We start from the raw sequence: 21,874 nt of genomic DNA on the forward strand, positions 1-21,874 counted from the left end.
GATTTAAGGACCAAACCTCTCTTTACAACTGTTGATCCTGATCTGCAGAAATGAGTCAGAGGTGGACATCTATAGTGGCCTGGCCTTTGACATCCAATATATATGCTTCTTATGTTTGTAAGTTGTTTTAGCCATTTGTAATATCGTTGCAACCCACCAAGGGATCTTACAGAAAAGGGCATGTATGAACTCAAGCAAGCAAGCAAACAGTTTACTATTATGGAAAATAACAGCTACACAGGTCATGTATGAAAAAATATTTAGCTTGAAATACAGTTTTGAAATACAAGTTTTGGTGGGACGCGGGTGGCGCTGTGGGCTAAAGCCTCAACGCCTAGGGCTTGCCGATCGAAAGGTCGGCGGTTCGAATCCCCGCGGCGGGGTGCGCTCCCGCTGTTCGGTCCCAGCGCCTGCCCACCTAGCAGTTCGAAAGCACCTCCGGGTGCAAGTAGATAAATAGGTACCGCTTACCAGCGGGAAGGTAAACGGCGTTCCGTGTGCGGCTCTGGCTCGCCAGAGCAGCGATGTCACGCTGGCCACGTGACCCGGAAGTGTCCCCGGACAGCGCTGGCCCCCGGCCAATAAATGTGAGATGGGCGCACAAACCCCACAGTCTGTCAAGACTGGCCCGTTCGGGCAGGGGTACCTTTACCTTTACCTTTACCTTACAGTTTGTAAAGCAGTTTGCTGGAGTACTGCTGTTGAAGGGCTTAATACTTGGCAAAACTAGACGAGGTGAGTCCAAATTTCCTAGAAGCCATTATTTTTCCTGGAAAAATAGCCTGAGATTTTTCTTTCTCAGCCCCATTCTCTTAGAGAAAGATCACTTTAAATATTTTTCCCCCTCTGAAAATTCTCAACTTTCTTGGGTGTGTGTAGCTTACATTCTCCCAACTACCCTAATGCTCTGGAATGGTGTGGAAGGTTAGAGTGGTGGATGGCTGCCAACATAGTTAATGCCGCTACCACTTGCAAAAGTAAAAGAAACACCATAGAAAAAATAGAAAAATTAATTTCTTCTCCTGCTAAACTAAGAAATTTGTAAAATGGCCTCTAATTTATCTTCCCATAGAAATAGTGGAGAACTATGAGAGATCATTTGTGCAAAGCGCTAAAGGTTACTAATGCTGTCAATCAATACCTATTTAGCTGACCATAAGACCCTTAACAGAACTGGCCTCTGGGTAGGCATGTGTAGTGGTTAAGAGCGGTAGTCACGTAATCTGGGTAACCGGGTTCGCGTCTCCGCTCCTCCACATGCAGCTGCTGGGTGACCTTGGGCCAGTCACACTTCTTTGAAGTCTCTCAGCCCCACTCACCTCACAGAGTGTTTGTTGTGGGGGAGGAAGGGAAAGGAGAATGTTAGCTGCTTTGAGACTCCTTAAAGGGCGTGAAAGGCAGGATATCAAATCCAAACTCTTCTTCTTCTTCTGCAATGCGAGAGCCCTACTGTTCACACACATAACCCCCTGTGTAGTGCATGGGTAAAATAATCTCACTGGATTGGGGCTCACTGTAGTCTTTGATCTTTCTGAAGGAAGAAGAAGTGAACTTCGGGATTGGCCACTTGTAGGTGAAATAGTCTTATTTGGTTTTGAATTCTTACAGTGTTCTGTGCTGCTTGAATGAAAATGACTTATTCTCTAATGACCCGTGTAATGAAGTTGAAGGAATGACTCAGAGGAACTGCAAGCCAGCCAGCAAAATTCTGTCTTATTTTTTGGTTTATTTCCCTGGTCTTAAGCACACATCCAGGAGGACAGCCTTCTTGTTGTGAGGAACAAAGCCAATTCCTACTTGAAATAGCATTCCAAGTCCTGAGGGGAGCTAAATAACAGCCAAATTCTGAATTTTCCATAAGTTCAGTGTGCATTGACGAATCTCGGAAGAGAGGAAAAGATCACTGCTAATTCTTAGGGTACAGCTGACATATAACAATACTGCTGTTCGTCTTCACTTGGAGATTCAAAGACTGAGCATCTTTTACAAGTCCTTTTAGATCTACTTACATCGGATGGCTTTTAGACCTATTCAGTTCTCCTCATGTGGTTATAGAAATTTCAATCATGGCAGTGTAACCCAGGTATTTCAACAGGCTGAGCTGAAATCACCCAAACCTTCTCTGAAATTATTACCATACATTTGTGTTTCATATGCCAATGACACCATTTCTCCCTGTGAGTTAATGCACATGGCAGCATAGTGCATCTGTCTGCAAGAAAATTCACCTAAATGCCCGAGCCTGTAATTGTTCGCCTGACCTAAACCAGACCTTTGCTTTTATGAATTGTGGAGTACAACAAAGACAGGCAAAAGGTTATGAAGGCTATTACTATTACTAATTTGGGTTGTAGATGGATTTGACATATAAATGGAAACAGCAGCAAGTGGTATGGTGGAGCTGCACTAGTCATCTGACCTCAGTCCCGCTGAGTCACTGCAGTGTATCAGGATGGATGGAGCAAGAGGTGCAGCGATTGTGAGGTTGGTGGATTGCAAATGCACTGGTGGTGCCAATCTGGTACTTCTGCTTGTTTTTTGAAGCCAGAAGCCAGTAGCGGACAGTGTGGTAGCAGTATTCACCTGACCTTCTGACAGCTGAGTCCATGCTGCTTATCAGGAAGGAGGGGGTGGGAAGGTCAGTGTTACATAAATTCTCCAGTAGAAGCACCAGATTGGCTCAACTGATGCCTTTGCACCCTGTCAACCTCACTACAAACTCATCCCTCCCCTTCTGGTAAGCAGCAGCGACTCAGTTGTCAGAAGGTCAGGTGAGTGTCCATTTCACTATACTGCCAGTAACAGAATATTCTAGAGTATCATTAAAATAAACACAGAGAGCTGCCTTGGTCAGACTATCAATCCATTTATCTTACCATTGTGTACTTATTTACCAGCCTTGCTGAGATATTTCACAGGGACTGGCAATGGATAGTTGGATGGATGGATGGATGCAAACCACATACTCAACTCCTAAACTATGGCAACATATGAATACCATGATTACACTTTCTATTCCAACTCAAAGGGCATGGAAGGAAAAATATAATTATGCCTACTGTGAATGACGTCTGGTGACATACCTGCAAAGCTTCATGGATATTGCCATTGTAATCAATTATCTCTGTTGCCCCTTGATCACCTTTTTGTCCAGGAGGGCCCTGTAAAACATTCACCCCAAAATGTTATTTGGATCAAGAGCACAGCATACAAATCACTCACTATTCTCATCAATTTGAGGAAGGCAACATAAAATTTTGCCGGAGCTGCTGATTACAGCACAGTTCCATTCAGGGTATCATTTTGCTTTATTACAGAAATGGCATGTTAGCTGCCTGGAAGATTTATACCAGAATATGATGGATTGATGCATATTTCCTGCTTCATTTTCAAATGCTGCACCAAGCTCACTCTCTTCAGATAGCTTATTGGTATCACACAGTCTGTGCTACCCAAGGTGTACAAATGCACATAGAATCTTGATGGACGTGCTTAAGAGTTGATTGGCCTTGATAATGCTAATGATAACTTTAGAACAGACAAGATTAATCATCTATTCAATGCCATCAGTGACAATGTGTTCTTTTAGTCTGATCATACCAATGTGTTAAATGGAAAACTGACTAATATTATAACAACTGGAATTTGCAGTCTCAGAAAAACTCATCACAACCCAGCGTGCATCAGAGATATAATGCAAATCAAAGCTAAAATGTTGCAGATCAAGGCTATAATATTTATTCACAGACAATACCTGTTTTGCTTCTCTAAGGAGTCAACCTTTTAGTGTGGCTGAATACTTTTAGATCTCTTTGCCTATTAACATCAAACAGGTACTCTTGCTATACCGTTTTAGATGCCTGCGGAAAACAATTCTTTTATTTCCGCAAGCCTACCCAGACATATACTTTAGTTGTTTTAAAATGTTGCTGATTTCATCTGGGTGGCTTGAGGAAGTGAGCTGCAACGGATATCATGCTGCATGGAATGGCTCAAATGGTAGTCACTTACCCTTGGACCCATTGCCCCCAAATCACCTTTGTCTCCAGAATCACCCTAATAAAAAGCAAAATAAGTATTTCAAGTTTCACGTGGGGAAGGACGCGATAAACTCACCAACTCACTATGAGTAGCTCTGTCCCACGACACACTTCTCTCTGAGTCTTCACTGGAACCTGCTCCTCCCTCTGAAGATCCAAAGCCAACTGCGCACTCAGCGCAGGCTCTGCCCCAAATTTAAGCCCCAGGTGTGGACCGGAGTGAAGCCTGCTCACCTGTGGTCTGTCCACCTGGCCCCACCCCCAATGGCACCACGGATTGGTGAGTTTGAACAGCAACAGATGTGTTTTGCTAAGCTGTGGTCCATATGTAAGTAGTTCACTGCACATAACAGAAGGGCTGTATCTTTGTGATCAGCCTAGATTCAGTATGAGACTTGATTAGGACGGCAACAGAGTACCCATTTGCTCATAGTAACAATAATCTAGCGGAAAGTCAGAGAAGACTCTAGAACAGCGCTTCTCAACCTGTAGGTCCCCAGATGTTGTTGGACTACAACTCCCATCTTCCCTGAGCTCTGGCCTTGCTAGCTGGGGTTATGGGAGTTGTAGTCCAACAACATCTGGGGACCCACAGATTGAGAAAGGCTGCTCTAGAAAGACATTAGTACACAGCTCTGAGGCTATTTGTGACAGTACAGCTCGGCTTGTGACTGAACCAAGATGTTTTCAGTGTTAATGTGGTTTTAAATAAGAAACAACAACAATAACACTTTAGCAGCCTTTGCACAGTGAAACTTCTACGAGGCGACCTTAGCAGCCTATCTTCTTGCAGAGGGTCATGTTGGGAACAGTTCCTCATTGTGCAACATTTGGCTAAATCCCCCCATCATTGGTGATCTCTTGAATACAGGGAAACAGTGTGCAGATGTGTCTGAGCAAGCTTGGCAACATCTATCCAGCTAAGGGTGCTGTGTTGAGGGAGATACAGTAGTGTTCAGTCTGATCTAGATGGAGCTGTACTCACTGTATAGGATCTGGTTCACAGTTTAGTGGTCTCCTGGATATAGCTTTGTCATTACAGCCCCAAACAGCATCTAGAGTGCCCTTCATCCATTTAGGCTAGTATACCAGTTGTGGCCTCTCCTGCACAGCCTGGCCTTTGCTAAATATGCTTTGCTAAAACTTTGGATTTACTTCTTTAATGTTACCCACAGGACTACCTTTGAAACAGTTGTATTCTGCATTCTGGATCAAAGCAATTTACATAAAAGAACAAAATGAAAGAAAACACTACCAAGTAACAAAAACAGAAAAAGAAAAAACTTATACAGTGGATGCTCAGGTTGCGAACGTGATCCGGGCAGGATGCACGTTTGCAACCTGCAGCATTCGCAACCCACAGTGGCATGTCTGTGCATGCACGGGTTGCAGTTCGGTGCTTCTGCGCATGTGCGACTGCCAAAACCCAGAAGTAACCCGTTCTGGTACTTCCTGGTTTCGGCAGTCCGTAACCCAAAAAACAACAACAACGCAACCTGAAGTGTCTGTAACCCGAGGTATGACTGTAATCAAAAGCAGCATAGTTAATACTCTTCAATCATAAGTCAAAAACTATCAAGAGCCACACAGAATAAGAAAGTTTTCACTCCCTGCCTAAAGACCATCAGGGACGAGACTAGTCTTTGAGGGGAAATTCCACAACCAGGTTGCTGGCACAGAAAAAGGCCTTCTGCTATTTTGCCGTTACTTTGTTTTAATGTAATCTTCCCTGCAAACTGTTTGCTTGAAGGGCAGTCTATACACATATAAAATGAACTAAACAACAGACCACAAAACCTCACCACATCACATTGAATCAGTAAAACCAAAATTTGCTTACTACTGACCTTCGACCCCTTTGGGCCTCTAGCTCCAGATTCGCCTGACCTTCCCTGGATGATGGAATACATACAAGATGGACAGGAGAAATGAGGACAGAAAAAGGAAAGTGAGAAGAAAAGGAATTAGTATCAGCTACCTGTAAAGTTAGTGCAGGGATGGGGAAGCTGTAGCCCTCCAGATGTTGTTGGACTAGCAAGCATGGTCAATGGGCAGAGATCATTGGAGCTCCGGCTTAGCAACATCAGGGGGCTACAGGTTCCCCATTACTGGTGTGGTAGAAACACTTCATTTTACAATAATGACAACTAAGCTTCTAAATAACAGATATTAATGCAGGTATATGAATGATGAATGATTTAGTATTAATGAATCCAGGCTACATGATAATTCTTACTACAGCAGCTTGCTAAATTCTCTCAATTCCCCTCAGACATCAACTTGTCAGATAAAGTAACCATTGCAAATCAAGAAACCAATTTGGATGGGTCCATTTACTCAGAATAACTGAGGAAATAAAACTGTATGCCTTCGTTGTAGAGGGTTGTCTCCAAAAAAGTTCTACTCTGAGCAACCCCACTGAAATTAATAGACCTACGTTGGTTATGTCTGGCCTTTGACAGTAAAGGCCCACCTCTTTTGCTGAATTTATACTGCTCTGCCCCCCAAAAATGGTTTTATTTCTTTCATAATTGCAATGGTTTTATTCATTTTTATAATTGTATATTCAATTGTTGTAACTCAGTTTAGAACTTTATGGTGAAGGGCGGCCAAAATATTTTACCAATAATTTGCCCATTAATTTCAGTGGAGTAGAATGGATCTACTCTGAGTGTGACTAATATTGAATACTACCCATAGGCCTGTAATTCTTATCTTAATATTTTGGGTAGCTCTCAGACCTTTTGAATAAATTACATTGATGCAAGCAATAAGCATAAAGAATTCCTAAATCCTATTGTAGCAGTAAATTAATGAGATAATGGAATGTACGTAGAAGTACTCCTTCCTGACTCAAAGTTAGAAACCAGGTTAAGGTTGCAATCATATACAAACTTACCTGGCAGTAACTTGATGAGACTTCTCAGCAGACATAGGACTGCACTGTCAATATTTTATTTTATTTTATTTTATTAGCTGGACTTGAAACATTGCAATGGTGAGCACCTTAGGATGTTAATTCTGCATAGACATACTTGAAAGTCCTAAATTTCAATATTGCAATTATGAAGAAGAAATTTTGTGCATAGCTACAGGTTTGGCTTTTAACATTTGATCCCTCAGTTTACATAAATAATTTCTGGCTGGGCTGTGCCCCAAAGTGACCAGCATAAATTCAAATGACTTTTGTAGTGCACTATAAATCACACTGAAATTTATTTTTATCACTAGCAGAGCTTTTATTTTTTTAAGAACACACACACCAAAACACAAAGCTCCAAAATGCACACTTTAATTGTCAAAGTTAAACCAAACTGACCTTTGGCCCTGGAGCTCCAGGCTCACCTCGTTCGCCTTTCCCAGGGGGCCCTGCTTCTCCCCTTTCACCCTGTCAAAAGTTACCAGAGAAAGCAAGATGAGAGGAAAATATTATAGAATACAGGCAGCAGCAGGCATGGTAACTAGCCATTTTATAAACATTAAAGAGCATAATATCCTGAACATATTTCAAATGGAGAGCTGATAAGCACAATACAGTGACAAACCTTTCTTTTGGAAAATAAATTATGTTCCAGAAGTGGATGCTTACTGCTACTTCATCTGAATTGTCAATGTTAAACTACCGTGAAAGTTTCAAATGCTATGGATTAAATATGAATATGAAGCACAGGGGGAGGGAGAAGCGAGAGAGATAAAGCAAACCATTTTTAAAGTGCTTTCATTTTATTAGTTCCAGTGTTTTAAACAATCACCAGAGTCTTAGATGCTTTCAGTTCTTCATCCTGTTTTCAAGGTGAGCAACTGGGCAGCTAATCAGACGGCGATATTGCCCCACCCACTGCAAATTTAGTGTAATAGTTCAACTGGGGGAATGCATCAAATGTGGATAGAGATTTGATTTTCCAAAGAGCATTTGTGGCCTCTAAAGCAGGGGAAGGGAACCTGTGGCCTCGCAGACATTGTTTGTAACTCTCATCAGCACCAGACAGCATGGCGAACTTCAAGAGATTATGTGAGTTGGACATCTGGCAAGAAGGCCATGGGCTCCCCATTCCTTCATTAAGTGAATCTGAAAGTTCAGAAGTCTCTAACGCTCTGATTAAGGAGAAAACTGAAAGGCAGTTCAGGTTGTACAATTAAGAACATGCTCAGAGCAAACAGAGTGGTCCATATTATTTGTTACTATACAGCACCAAGATAGTGAATGATGGTTTACAGAGTACAAATGTGAATGATGGTTTACGAGAGCCAGTGGTGTAGTGGTTAAGAGCAGTGGACTCATAATCTGGGGAACCGGGTTCGCGTCTCTGCTCCTCCACATGCAACTGCTGGGTGACCTTGGGCCAGTCACACTTCTCTGAAGTCTCTCAGCCCCACTCACCTCACAGAGTGTTTGTTGTGGGGGAGAAGGGAAAGGAGAATGTTAGCCACTTTGAGACTCCTTTGGGTAGTGATAATGTGGGATATCAAATCCAAACTCTTGTCCTGAAGAGCTTGATGTTAAAATAAAATAAACAGCTCTACTCAAAGTGCATTATCAAGGGACCATACCTAACACTGGGCCATAGAGGCAGAATGGGTTGTAGTGCTTACCCTGCTGCCCCACAGTCTCCCTGCCCAAGCTGGCAGATATGGGCTTGCTAAAAACCCAGACAGTAGTCCAAAGGGATTTCAATCACATGTCCTGATAGCTTTGACTGGACCAGCTGGGCTATTCCTGTGCAGAAACGCCTATTGCTAGTGAACCAGCTGTAGCTAGTAAAAGGTACTCCTTGCAACTGAGGTCACTTATGCCTCCAGTGGCAAGCTGGACCCCTGCAAAGGTTTGCTGGAATAGATATTGCACAGCAGACTAAAGGATGGGGGGGGTAGAAGGAGAAAAGTAAATTCAGGGCGCATCCACAGCATCTATTTAAATCACAGCCAACACACATTTAAAGCAGGTGATTTCCCCCAAAGCTTCATTGGAACGGTAGTTTGATAAAGGTACTAGAAATCATAGGTCTGTGAAAGAGAAACTAGCATGCTTTGGGGAAAGTCATGTGTGTTGAAGGCAATTTAAATATTTGGTGCAGATCTCCCCTCAACCATTAGTCCTTATTTACCAAGTTCCTAGAACAAGCAGCTGGAATAGAAAATGTTCAAGGGGAGGTGGAGCCAAAAGCTCTGGTCTCTCAGCTGAGCTCTACTTGCCTTCTCATCCTCCTTCTGCAATGGCTGCTTCTAGTGACACTTGAGGGAGAGAGAAAACAGAAGAAGCTGGGCTTCTCAGCAGAGCCACCAGTGGACCTGATTCTATTCTCTCTTTCAGTTCCAGCAAAATGTACATATCACTTCAGTTTGGCTTTAACGGTTGGTTGGGTGAATGTGCTTTGGTCTAGGATAAGGATTAGGTTTTGAACTAATATGATATGAAGTAAGCTACATACATTAAGGGGGGGGGGAATGTGAAACATACCTTTGTTCCTGGCAATCCTGGTAATCCAGGTTCTCCCTGTGGTCCTATGAAACCCGGTTCACCCTTTGAAAAATGAGCACATTAGATCTCTGTTAATTTAACTGTGAATAATTACAGTAAAAATAAGTTTACCTCTAATGATACTTTTCCTAGTCGCCCATGGTTTTCTAACTGCAAATCCAACTGCTATAGACAGATACAATTAATCAAGTTTGATTTCCACCAGCACAGAGCTCTTCAAGAAAAGCTTCATTGAGTTTAAGAAAAGCAAATGAACTGGAAGCTCTTACATCTTGTTTTTCATGGAATTAATGCATGTTAGGCTTCCTGGATTACATTACAATTTATGTAAAAAAAAAAAAAAGTCTACCAAGACAAGGCTAATAACATGACGGATTCAGTGGGAAAAGGGAACTAATTAGCTGTAGTTACATTTCATTCACAACTTACAAAATATTAAACATTTGCAATTTTGGTTACAAAACAAATTTTCATTCCAGGATTAAAAAGAAGAACAATTGTGTTTGACATTATTATGCAGATGTTATATCAGAATCTGGGACAAACACAACCCCTTTCTCTTTACATAGTTTTGGCAATACTAACTAACTTAAGAGGAAGAAACTGAATGAAAAGAGCAACATGCAAATAAAAATGAGGTTCTTTTCATTTGTTCTAGAAAACTAATGTGATAAACTTTCTAGTGCTTCTATCCTGCCCTTCTATAGAAATAATCAAGGCAGTTTACAAACAATAGCAGAACTGTAGCAAGGATTTTGTCTGCTGTAGGTGAGATTCATGCTAAATGCTAAAAAAGCATTACTTGTGCAGTCAGCCACCAGTGCAGAAAGTAAAATGAAGGCTAACAATGCAGCCCTATACATTTATATTCAAAAGTAAGTCCTATTGTGTTGAATGGGACTTACTCCCAGGAAAGACGGTACAGTATAGGATTGCAGCCCAACACACCCATCTTATGCATGTTTGTGCAGAAGTAAGTTCCACTATCTTCATTCCACAATTGGACTTATTCTCAAGTACCAGTAAGTATGCACGGGTTTGCTGCTTTAGTCACTTAATTTAAATTAGTCCCTTAATTCAAGCACAATATTTTTATTTGTACTAACTAGTATGAAATGTGAGATATTTGCCTACAAAATAATGAAAAATGACAAACAAATTTTGCACTGTAACTGTTGGCATTACTATGAAAAGAGACAGATGTCAATAACTCAGGCTTAATTATACAGTGAAAGAACAGGGAAGTGTCAACTTGCCCTCTAGGCGGACTTACAAATACAGTAAGTTATGTTGGTGTGAAAAAATTACCACTTTATGAAGGCAAAGACATTTCCTGAACAGCTGGAAACAAAAACTGTATTTGGATAAATTAGCATAGTGTGTAAGCATTGCAGAGAACATTAAATGGATCAATAAATTGCAAGTGAGAGCCAAGAACAAAAGGAGGGAGAGGTAAAGAATAGTAAATCATTTGTTTTACTGTCGTGAGATAGGTTGCGAAAAACAGAGCATGTTTAAACTCTGTTAAAAGGCACCAATGAAAATAGTTACCAGCTTATTATTTGGGAGGCAAATGATGAACAAATGATGAAAACACTGTTACAAGCCAGTCCAGCAATCTGACAACTCCAAACTCATTTCAGTGGCCAGAAATAAAAAGTGATTTCATGATCAAACTTACTTTAATAAGCACACTTTAAGGCTCTTAAATCATCTTCAAAAATATTAATAGAATGCTTTGATTTTACAGAGTTCCTAGAAAACTTTCTCACACTACTGCAACATGCTCAAAATCACATCAGTATGCTGCTTCATGTTAATTCATCCTCAATAAACCGCCCCCTAGTTCTGTAACCACAATCGCTGCCATGAGTTTTACATGTCTAACATTTTGGCATGTGAAAGCCTATTAAATATATTTGTATAAACAAGAGGCTGATTACTTCCTTCTCCTCTTGTGTTACAGGAAATCTCCATCACTGCCAGGCCAAGAGTACTGCTAAAATGTCCCAGTCAGCTTTCATGTACCCTTTCTCAAGTCTCCATAACACACAGAGAGGCCCCAACTCCTTGTCACATAGAATAGAAAAATACTTCTGGCTAAACATCTTGATCTAGAATTAATTCCTATAAGCAGTCTTTTTTGAATGGTTTACCTGTGCAGATATAATCCCTAAAGAACCCCAGGAAAGCACCATTGTATAAGCCTTTTGCCAGCAGATTTCTGGCATCTATTAGCACTCGCATTAACAACCATGCATGTGAATGTGTTTGTAGGCAAACTGTGCAGTGCCAGGACCAACTCTTTGGCTTTAAACGTGATCAAATATTTAGAACGAAGCCCACATTGGCGAATGTTCCTGGATGTTAAGACACATCATCTCCTATTACTAATTTTATTTTATTTTTTATTTAAAAAACAAATGTTTTTAATTGATTGTCAAAAAGAACATAAAGACATAACCACGCCCCACCTCCAGCAAATGCCTTCCCTCCCTTCTATTACCAATTTTCTGACATAGCTATAATTGCCACTTTTGAAATGATCCCAGAAACAAGCCCGTAGCCAGTTCTTGGCTAGATCTGAAGGAGCTGTAGATGGAGGGGAACGTAAATGCAACCCCAACAGCTGACAATGCAAGTTGGCATATTGTCCTGCCACTGCCAACCCCATCTTGGGGAAGGGCTGTAGCTTAGTGACAGAGCACAGATTTTGCATGAAGAAAGCCTTAAATTTAATCCCTGGCATCTGCAGGTAAAGCTGAAAACAATCCCTGGAGAGTGACTGCTGGTCAGCAAATAGTAGCAAGTTAGGTGGAACAATTAATATACCCAATATAAGTCAGCTTACTATGTTCCTTGGCTCAGCAGAAGCATGGTGAGGAGGACTATGGAGGAAGCAGTATGCATGCACCTTGCAGCCCTTGCAGCCACCTTGCATGTGGAATTATGTGCTAGAAGTGAGCTCAGTAACTTGCTCCCTTAGAATGAAGTTCCAGCATCCACGCTTGAAAGAAGAAAATTCTGCTGCCGTGACCTCTTCCAACCCCAACCCAATACCTCGCAATCAACCCCAAAACAAACTAATCTAAGTCATTTTTTTCCCCTGATTAGCCAGCAATTCTGGATATACCAGAATTATATATACTGTTTTATTGATATGTCGTCAACATCAAGATTGACATCATACTCTCTTTTCTACATTTACCTACAATATTAGCTGAAACAGAGAATGGTTTGAATGTTTGCACAGGGCTAATATGACTCAAAAGGGCAGGAGTTCATGTCATTTCAAACAAACTGACAATCCAAATAAGACACAATTTTAAAAGACAAGATGGAATTACATACAGAGCAAAGTACAGTATATTTAGCCATCACAGATTGCTGCCTTGATATCTGCCAGTTTGCCAAAACTATCACCAGCTTTTTCAACCAAAACATCACTAAAGAACTTCAACATAATAGTCCATTTGGCTGCTTGAATAAAGTTACTCTGGCTCCCCTTATGACTCTCCTTTCAGGTTTATTCAAGAAAGAAATACAAAAACTTCAAAAGTTATTTTACATAACTGTACCAAGAATACTCTACAAACATTGCTTCTTTTCAGATTTGTGTTGTCATCAACTACTCCACTGAGATAGCAAGAAGCAAATGGAATTCTACCCAGATTAGTGATGTTAATGGCGTGTGAAACAAAGTAAACAGGCAGTTCCATTTCAGCAAGGCATACAGATGCCTCTGCAATGCAGAGGCAAATGAAAACAAGAGACCCATTCTGTTTTGATCTGGGTCCTTATGGAATCAGACACCATAGGGGACTTCTTCTTAAATAGCCAAGAATACAGGAAACTGCATTTTGGTATTTTCTTAAAGTGGAGATGCATGCATTGTTGGGGGGGACACCCACTCCCCCCCCAGCTCTTAGTTGCACCATGTTGAGGTTCCATGGAGCCAGTCTTCAGGGGGCTAACAGCTTCACCACATTCTCTCTGACAGCTGTGATAGCCATGTATGACTAGTTTTGGGTCCCAACTCTTTCCTAAACAAAGTCAATGCCTGCTTGGGGAAGAAAGCACTTAAGACTCTTGCATGTTCAAGATGGCATGCACCAAGCAGCTGTGGGGCAGGGCACTGTTATTCCATACTGTTTTAAAAACTATTTGACTTTGTGTACTTCATGGTACATGTAAGGAAGGGGGAGCCAGGAAGTGTAACCATAAATTAAGCTGCACCATCCCAATTTCAGTAAGCCACAAGTTGGAGGAAACAAGGTTCATCAAGAGGCCTGCAGGGAAAATGGCAGCCAAACATTTCCCAGATAATTTCTCTGTCTCAGCTGTTTAGCAGAACTCTAGTGCATCAAAATCCTCATATTTAAACATGATTTAATTTATATATCTCTGAAATAAAATGCACTTTGTATTTTGCAAGAATAGATAACCGCTGCTATTCTCCAATCACCTAATCCAAAATATTGTTAAATAATATAAAGAGTTATCCCCTATGCCTGTGTGGTGGGTTCAATTTGTAGATTTACATATCTGGCTGCCATTGCAAATCCATCTTCCCCCAACCCTAGACTGTTTTGGAATTCACACGGGTCAACATCCTGTCCCATATGTGCCTTGGCTTGCTTAGTTCTGGAGTGCTGGCTGCTATTAAGAGACAGTCTTCATGTCTTGAATTTCAAGAGAAAGAGAGGCAATAATTTCTCTTTTCCAGAGTTCCCCCTGCCCACCAGGAATCGGTGTGTATATATTATATGCATACACGGAGTATCACTTCCTGGGATACTGGAATGCAGACAAAGCCAAAAGGCATTTTGCTTTGTATCACAATGCAAGGTTCAAGGAAGACTTGTTTAAAGGGGAGCATGGGATTTCACACTGATGAGTCAATATTCTATATTTGAGTACACTGCCTGTTTCCTGAATGAAACTGTGGAGCACATTCTCACACCAGTAACATTTCTAACTATTCCAAAAAAGCAACAGCACAGGAGGCTTTATAACATATTGAATTTCTGGGTTTTTTCCTTCAATAACCAGCTGTCAGTGTAGGAAAGGCAGGGCCAACATGGTGCCATCCAGATTTTCCTGCACTGTAATTCCCATGCCTGATCTTGGCCAACTAGCTGGGGCTGATAAGAGCTGCAATGTGACAAAATCACACATTGGAGGGTACCACACTGGCTACTCTTGATGTACTGAAATAAAAATGGGAAAGGGAAAGAGGGAAAAACATGAACGGAATTTATTCCTAAGATATCACAGTAAGAACATTCTTGCTGAATGTAATGAATTCATAAGATATGCTTCTGTGCTCATGAGACATTTATTTGCCTAACTCTCAAAGATTCTATGCACACTTATCTAGGAGTAAGCTCCATTGCATATAATGGGCTAACTTCCGTGCTAATCACGCACAATTGCATTCCAAATCTACAAAACTAAACAAAGATCAAGAATGCATAATTGATTGTAACTGACAGCTATGTATCAAACGATACACTTGTCAAGTTTGCTTTCCTATTTGTGGTGGGCAGTGAAAACATGCTTTCCCTTCTCACCCACTGATGTGCATGAATCTCCTGCCTCTGTTGCAACGTCTATGTGTAAAATCCAACTCTTGCAAACCATGATTGTATGGTTTGACATGCCACATAAAATAAAGGAAATGACATTACAGTCTGAGTCCATGTACATGACTGGATTTTATGCACATGCCTTTTTGAATGTCAGTGGACCAGTCCTATTGAAGTTAGCCCATTGACTATGTGAGATTACTGCTGTTGTTTGTAAATATATTTCATAGTTATTGTAAGTCTCCATAATAACTTTTTTAAAAATGTATGTTTTATATATATCCAGTTGACATGTTAACGCACCCTTCTCATATTCATTTAACAGTTTCAACTTCACTACATGGAGATCATCACTATATTTACCTTAATCCCAGGAAGTCCAGGAAGTCCAGGGAGCCCAGGCTCACCCTACAAAATAAAACAATATAGCATTGCAGGAGAACATTAAACCACATTTAGTAGCCAAAAGATAGCTACATAGTCAAAATTAAATATATGGGGCAGGATTCAACTAACTAGTCCCACTAGCACAAACCCATGCTAGTGTATGGGGTTCCCCTGTACTTCTCCTCTCCCCAGGACCCCCAAAATTCACTCTGTGGAGAATCCAGAAAACCTCCAGAACAGCAAACAGGGGGAGGAAAGGGATATCATTCAATCTGACAAGCTAAATATGAACCCAACCAGACTGTTTATGGAATGCTTTCCCCAGAGAGGCTCACCTGGTACCTTCATAACATCTCTTCAGGCACTAGGCAAAAGCGTTCCTCCATAACCAGGCTTTTGCTGATTAAACAATCTATGGCCTTTTAAGCCACAAAGGAAGGCTAAGGCCTGCTCCAAGTTTCACCCCAAGCTAGAGACCTGTGGGTCAAGCATCATCTGAACAGGCCCTCTATGATAGCATACTTCTGTTGTGGCATTCATAGCAAAACAGTTGCTCATGGTCTAAACAATTGTCGTAAATGTCCTACTTGAAAGTGATTTCCTTCACATTCAAGAAACCAAATATTTTTAAACCCAAGGACTTTGGTGCAAAACTGCATGCAACAGGCAAGGCACATGGCTGCAGAATTGACAAAAGCCTTTGCCCAAGAAGGAGTTCCATATGTGCATGGAATCTACAATTAACTCTGCATGCCCATTAAAACTTCCCCCCAAAATGCAAGATGATGATGATTGCTTTAAAGCATCATGATTTACTTCAGTTGTAGAATAAGCTGGTATACTGGTTCAGATTAACACTACCCATCCATTTAATATTGCCAAGGGATAAATTATATTTTCCACAGCACTGGCAAGTGACAACTTTGCTTGCATATGAACTTCAATTATTAGCCATTGTTCTATTTATGTTAATATAAGAACAGTGGTAAAGTTCTCTCCCCTCTAATGTTCTGCACAAGCTTATTGTGATTTACAGCTCATATTTTTATTCCATAGTAGGCACTTGCTGATATGCTGAATATTGTCTGCTGTCAAACAGAGTTTTGAAGCAATGGATTAGGCATTAAACTAACAGGGCTCTGTTCTGTTATGGATAAATTAAGAGCAAGGGAGAAGGGTGAAAATTGCTGCCTAACAATATTCAAAGGCAGTTCCATGAGGTCACAGTTTTGATGAAGAGGCTGAGAAGTAAACAAGAAGCCCTTGATATATAAACTGGCAGAGTGTGCATTGAACTGGCAGAAATGCTTGTTTAGTAGGAAGTGCTGACAGGCAGCCCAGTCTAATGAACTGGTTTTAGCTGCAGCAGCATGAGTGGTGGTTGCTACCATTGCTCTTAAATCCAATTCTACTGATGACAAAAGAGACCAAACCGCCAAGGGCTAGAAAGCCTTACAGGAAGTTGCCTTAGAGCTAGGATAAATGTGCAAGGCACGGCAAGGTGAAGGGCTCCTGAGTAAAGGTAAAGGGACCCCTGACCATTAGGTCCAGTCATGGCTGACTCTGGGGTTGCAGCACTCATCTTGCTTTATTGGCCGAGGGAGCCAGTGTACAGCTTCCAGATCATGTGGCCAGCATGACTAAGCCGCTTCTGGTGAACAAGAGCAGCGCACAGAAATGCCGTTTACCTTCCTGCCGGAGCGGTACCCATTTATCTACTTGCACTTTGACATGCTTTTGAACTGCTAGGTTGGCAGGAGCAGGGACTGAGCAACAGGAGCTCACCCCGTCACGGGGATTCAAACCGCTGACCTTCTGATCGGCAAGTCCTAGGCTCTGTGGTTTAACCCACAGCGCCCCCCGCGTCCCTTTTTTATGGTGTTGTAGAATGCAAGACTTGAACACTGTAAAGATCGGAGCCTCATAGATTTAGCCTGTGGACTGAGGAAGCTATAGTTCTCCAGATGTTGATTGACTATAACTTCCATCAGCTTCCTACAATACCATTAGTGCTCCTGTACTTCACCTTGCTATGCAGGGACATTTCGCTCCTAGCTCTATTGCAACGTCCAGTAAGACTTTCAAGTCCTTTGTCGTGTTAAAATCAAATTTACATTCACAGTGAATGTATGCATTTTATTTGCTTCACAGATGTATGAAATGGAAAAGGCATTTTATGAATCACTTGTGATAATAAAAATAGGACAAAGGCCATCAAACACTGTCACTGACCAGCTTCTAGCTGCCATTTTCAAGCGATCCTGGGCTGGTCTTAGAGGTCAGCGAAGATATATGAAGGCAGGAATATGATGCAGCCAAAGTTTTTAAAATGCTGATCCTGCCATGTTTGCATGCACAAGTGCCATTTGGGCTTGCTTCAGGTAGCAACATGTATTTGGCTGGCACTGAAGAGACCTGTGCAAGTACCTCTGAAATGAATGGACCAGACACTGCATGATAGCAGTATCTGCTGGATAGATCACTCTGCAACTATTTTACTCACCAGCATTTATCTAGTTTCTAAATTTCAAAATTTTATCTATAGGAATTATACACACTGAAAATAAAGCAGCAAGCAGCACAGTACATCAATTCATTTCTACTTTAAGTGTCTTTAGTTCAGACATCATTTATGGTGGATCATAGATTTCATAGTGTCAGAGAGGTTCTCAGGATATGTTAGGCACCATCACAAACTCATCACTTAATGCTAATTGATAGCTTCTGCTGTACAGGTCTGAAGATGAAATTGCAAGTGCTTTAAGGCAGAGATATACTGGGAGGTCAGAATATGAGAGCTTGTATTATATCCAACTAAGATTTGTTGTGCAATGGAGTTTATGATGTGTTGAGCATCACTGGCAACCACAGACAAAAAGATATGTACAGGAGAGCTCTAAGAATCCAACTAAAATAATACAGAAAAGCAATATTACTTTTCAGGAGTCTACCTATACGTATGTAAGACAATGACATTTTCTTATATCCTCAAGACTAGGTGAGAAATGTATTGCATTTAAAACATCACAGATTTTTCTGTCCTTGAATCAGATGAGATTTAATGGACTTTGTGACCCAAGTCCAATGGGAGCTCCACAACACTACAGCTGTGATGACTTTTGTTGCAAGGAATCTTGCACGGGAGAAATCCCCAATGGATTGTGCCCTCTACATCTATTTATTTATGGTATCATGCATTTCCACCCAAGGCAATGATCTCATCAAATTCTACATTAATGTGGATTTCATGGCTATGGATTATTCATTGCAATCTCATCCATTTGGTCAATCATGAATGTAATGGAGCGAGAGCCACTTTAGTGACGCCACATTTCAGCAAAATATTCCCTGACTGATGAAAAGAGCAATAGAGAACATGATTCAAACATGGTTTAAAATATGCTGTAGTACATCCAATGCATTATAAACAATTTTAATGGTTTTATAGATTAATTCATCTAAGATGCATTAACTAGCTTTTCCAATTAAAAGAGACTCTTTATGAACAAAATAAATTTGCAGATCATAACAGTTTTAAACATAAATATCCATTGGCTGCAAATACTTTATGTACATATTTATCAACAATTTTTTAAAAAAATAAGCAGTATTTTTTTGAGCCATTCTTTTAAAAACTCCATGACTAGAATTCAAAAGAGGAGGACAGTTAATTCTGGACACCCAAAGGGCATTAGCCTTGAGTTTCTCAAACAGCCATATGGAAAGCACTTTAGGCACCTTTCAAAAGGTGCTTGTGATATTGCCTGAGGGTCTGCTGCTCAAAGGGGGGAAAGCCCAAACATTCCAATGGACATGCTGAGGCCTTTAAGCAAGTCTCTCCATATCCTGGCCTATAGACTTTGACAGACTATCTGCCCTGGGGTGCCATCCACCAAATGCAGCTTAACATCCTCCGTAAAGTTTAAGTAGTTTCTGCTGTTCCTCCCATATAATCCCTAGTAAAATGAATGAACCAAGCACCTAGCCAGCATAGCACAAACTGTGTCATAAAAAGTGAAATGTTTAAAACATTTTACGGCCTGGTGTGCAATTTTTATATGATCTAGTTATCTTTTTTCAGGCAAGTAAGCATATTAGGAAATATATTTCCAGTGTGATTCTGAAAACAGGAGAGAATAATGATGAGGGGTGGTTCTAGGAGATTTCATGTGCTTCATTGGGAACAGGGTAGCTGGGCATTCCATATTAGTTTAACAAACCCCTTATTTTTAAAGGAATATTTCACAGCATTGTATTATTCAGGACAGGCCCTAGGCAGAGTGAGACAGATGGCTCAGGTGGCAGATTCTGCAGGGAAACTGTCAAGTGGTCAGTTCTGCACTCCCTAAACTAGTCTGCTGTCTTCCAGCTGTGGAGAACAGTGTCCCATCGCCAGGGTTGAAGCAAGATTCAGCTGCCAGCCTAGTTGGCTTTTGTATATGGATTGGGGATTGCATCTTCTTGTCCTTTGCATCAAGTAACAAAACGTCTTGGGCTGACCCCTGCTCCTCTTGACTGATGAAAACTAGGAGGGATGGGAAACTGGCTGGGCCCATGGAGGTGCTTCATACCTCCTTGCTAGAGGGGGTGGTCCTTGCCTGCTTGAAGGAGGGAGTGGTAAAACCACTCCTCAAGAAACACTCTCTGCTAATCTCCCATTATTGGGCAGGTTTCTTGAGCAGGTGGTCACAGACCAGAGCTAGACATTCTTGGAGGCAGGGGTGGAGGAAGGGGGGTGCTGTGGGGGCGGGGCGCCCCGAGTGTCACCACTGAAGGAGGTGACAAAATGCTGGGTGGCACTCACCACGGGGCCTGCAGCACACCCGAGCCATGTGTCTTTCCTGGGAGTGATGTGGTGGCTTGGGTGCCCACAGGCTCCGCACTGCCCCAAACGGTCCGCCCGCTGCCTCCCCCCCAGCTGTGGGGCAGCTGAGTGGGAGGAGGCAGGCAGACTCCTCGGAGGCCCCTGGAAGAGTCCTGTCCCGGCTTGCCCTGCCCCTGGGCACAGGGCACATGTGCTACCTTAGGTGCCTGATCGGCTTGCTCCGCTACTACTTGGAGGAACCTGATTGTCTAGATTCATTTCAACTTGGGCTTAGGCCTGGTTTTGGCACAGAAACTGCTTTGGTCACCCTATTTGATGACTTCTGTGAGGAGAAAGGTGGGGAAATATGTCCTTGTTAATTCTCCTCAGAATTATGGCATTTTATGTGTGGAGTGCTGGCTATTGTTTTTGTTTTCGTTGTTATTATGGTATGTGTTTTTGTGTTTTTATATTGTAAAGGGTGAAGGATGGTATAGAAATTTATGAAATTATAATAATAATGGTGTGGTAGGGAGCTTAATAAATGAACATTAATTCATCTCACAGATTTAATACTGAGGGAAAGCATCATTTAACTTTCCAGAATGGTGGCTGTGTTAAGTCTTTTGCAGCAAAAGCAACAAACAGTTTTGTGGCAACTTGAAGATTTATTTTTTTAACGGTATGAGCTTTTGTGGACCATATCACTTAATCAGATGCATGGAGCATTATTATCAGTTGCAAGTACATAAGTGAATAACTTTGAAACATTACCTTTTGCCCTGGTCGACCTGATTCTCCGGGTTCTCCCTAAAACAAACACATGATAGAATGCAAGATCATAAAATGGGTGTAGGAGTACCTCCAAGCTGGAAAGAAGGAAGGAAAATGCAGCAAAATTCATTTGGGCATTGAGCAGCAAAGCTATCGGAGAAAGGCTGTGATTTATACATTATAGTTGTACCTTGTTTTGTGACCGGGATTCATTCCGGAGCCCTGGCCACAAGCCGAAAAGGAAACAGGGCAAAGCGCCTTGTCTGTGCATGCGCAAAGTGTGATTTAGTGATTCTGCGCATGCACAAGTGGCAAACCCGCAAGTAACCCATTCCGGTACAGTGGTGCCCCGCAAGACGAATGCCTCGCAAGACGGAAAACTCGCTAGACGAAAGAGTTTTCCGTTTTGGAGGTGCTTCGCAAAACGAATTTCCTATGGGCTTGCTTCGCAAGACGACAATGTCTTGCGAGTTCCTGCTGGTCCCCCCCCCCTTTTCCTGAGCCACTTATCAGCTGATCCGATCAGCAGATAAGCCGCTAAAAGCCTATAAAAGCCGCTAATAGCGCTAATCCGCTAATCCTTCAATGGGCTTGCTTCGCAAGATGAAAAAACCGCTAGACGAAGAGAATGACAGAATGGATTCCTTTTGTTTTGCGAGGCACCACTGTACTTCCGGGTTTGCTGTGGACATTCACTGAAGCGGACGCTAGACGAAGTATTACTGTACCTTAATTCCTGCAGCAGAAGATCCAGGATCACCCTGAATAAAAAAGATCCAGAAATAATGATCAAATGTGGAAA

At 41.6% G+C, this 21,874-nt stretch overlaps 1 protein-coding gene across 1 annotated transcript in view; it reads right to left on the reverse strand.

Moving 5' to 3' along the window:
• COL25A1 (collagen type XXV alpha 1 chain) overlaps positions 1 to 21,874 on the reverse strand; it is a 305,319-nt gene that overhangs the window by 49,726 nt on the left and 233,719 nt on the right. Inside the window, exons 16-23 of the mRNA XM_082237135.1 lie at positions 21,801 to 21,833; positions 21,073 to 21,108; positions 15,471 to 15,515; positions 9,499 to 9,561; positions 7,360 to 7,428; positions 5,888 to 5,932; positions 4,012 to 4,056; positions 3,084 to 3,161 (exon numbers count right to left, since the gene is read on the reverse strand). Of these exons, the coding sequence (XP_082093261.1) occupies positions 3,084 to 3,161; positions 4,012 to 4,056; positions 5,888 to 5,932; positions 7,360 to 7,428; positions 9,499 to 9,561; positions 15,471 to 15,515; positions 21,073 to 21,108; positions 21,801 to 21,833 (414 nt within the window). The remainder of the gene's footprint in view (positions 1 to 3,083; positions 3,162 to 4,011; positions 4,057 to 5,887; positions 5,933 to 7,359; positions 7,429 to 9,498; positions 9,562 to 15,470; positions 15,516 to 21,072; positions 21,109 to 21,800; positions 21,834 to 21,874) is intronic.

This window comes from Podarcis vaucheri (genome assembly GCF_965113315.1).
Source record: "Podarcis vaucheri genome assembly, chromosome: 9".
Lineage (NCBI taxonomy): Eukaryota > Metazoa > Chordata > Lepidosauria > Squamata > Lacertidae > Podarcis > Podarcis vaucheri.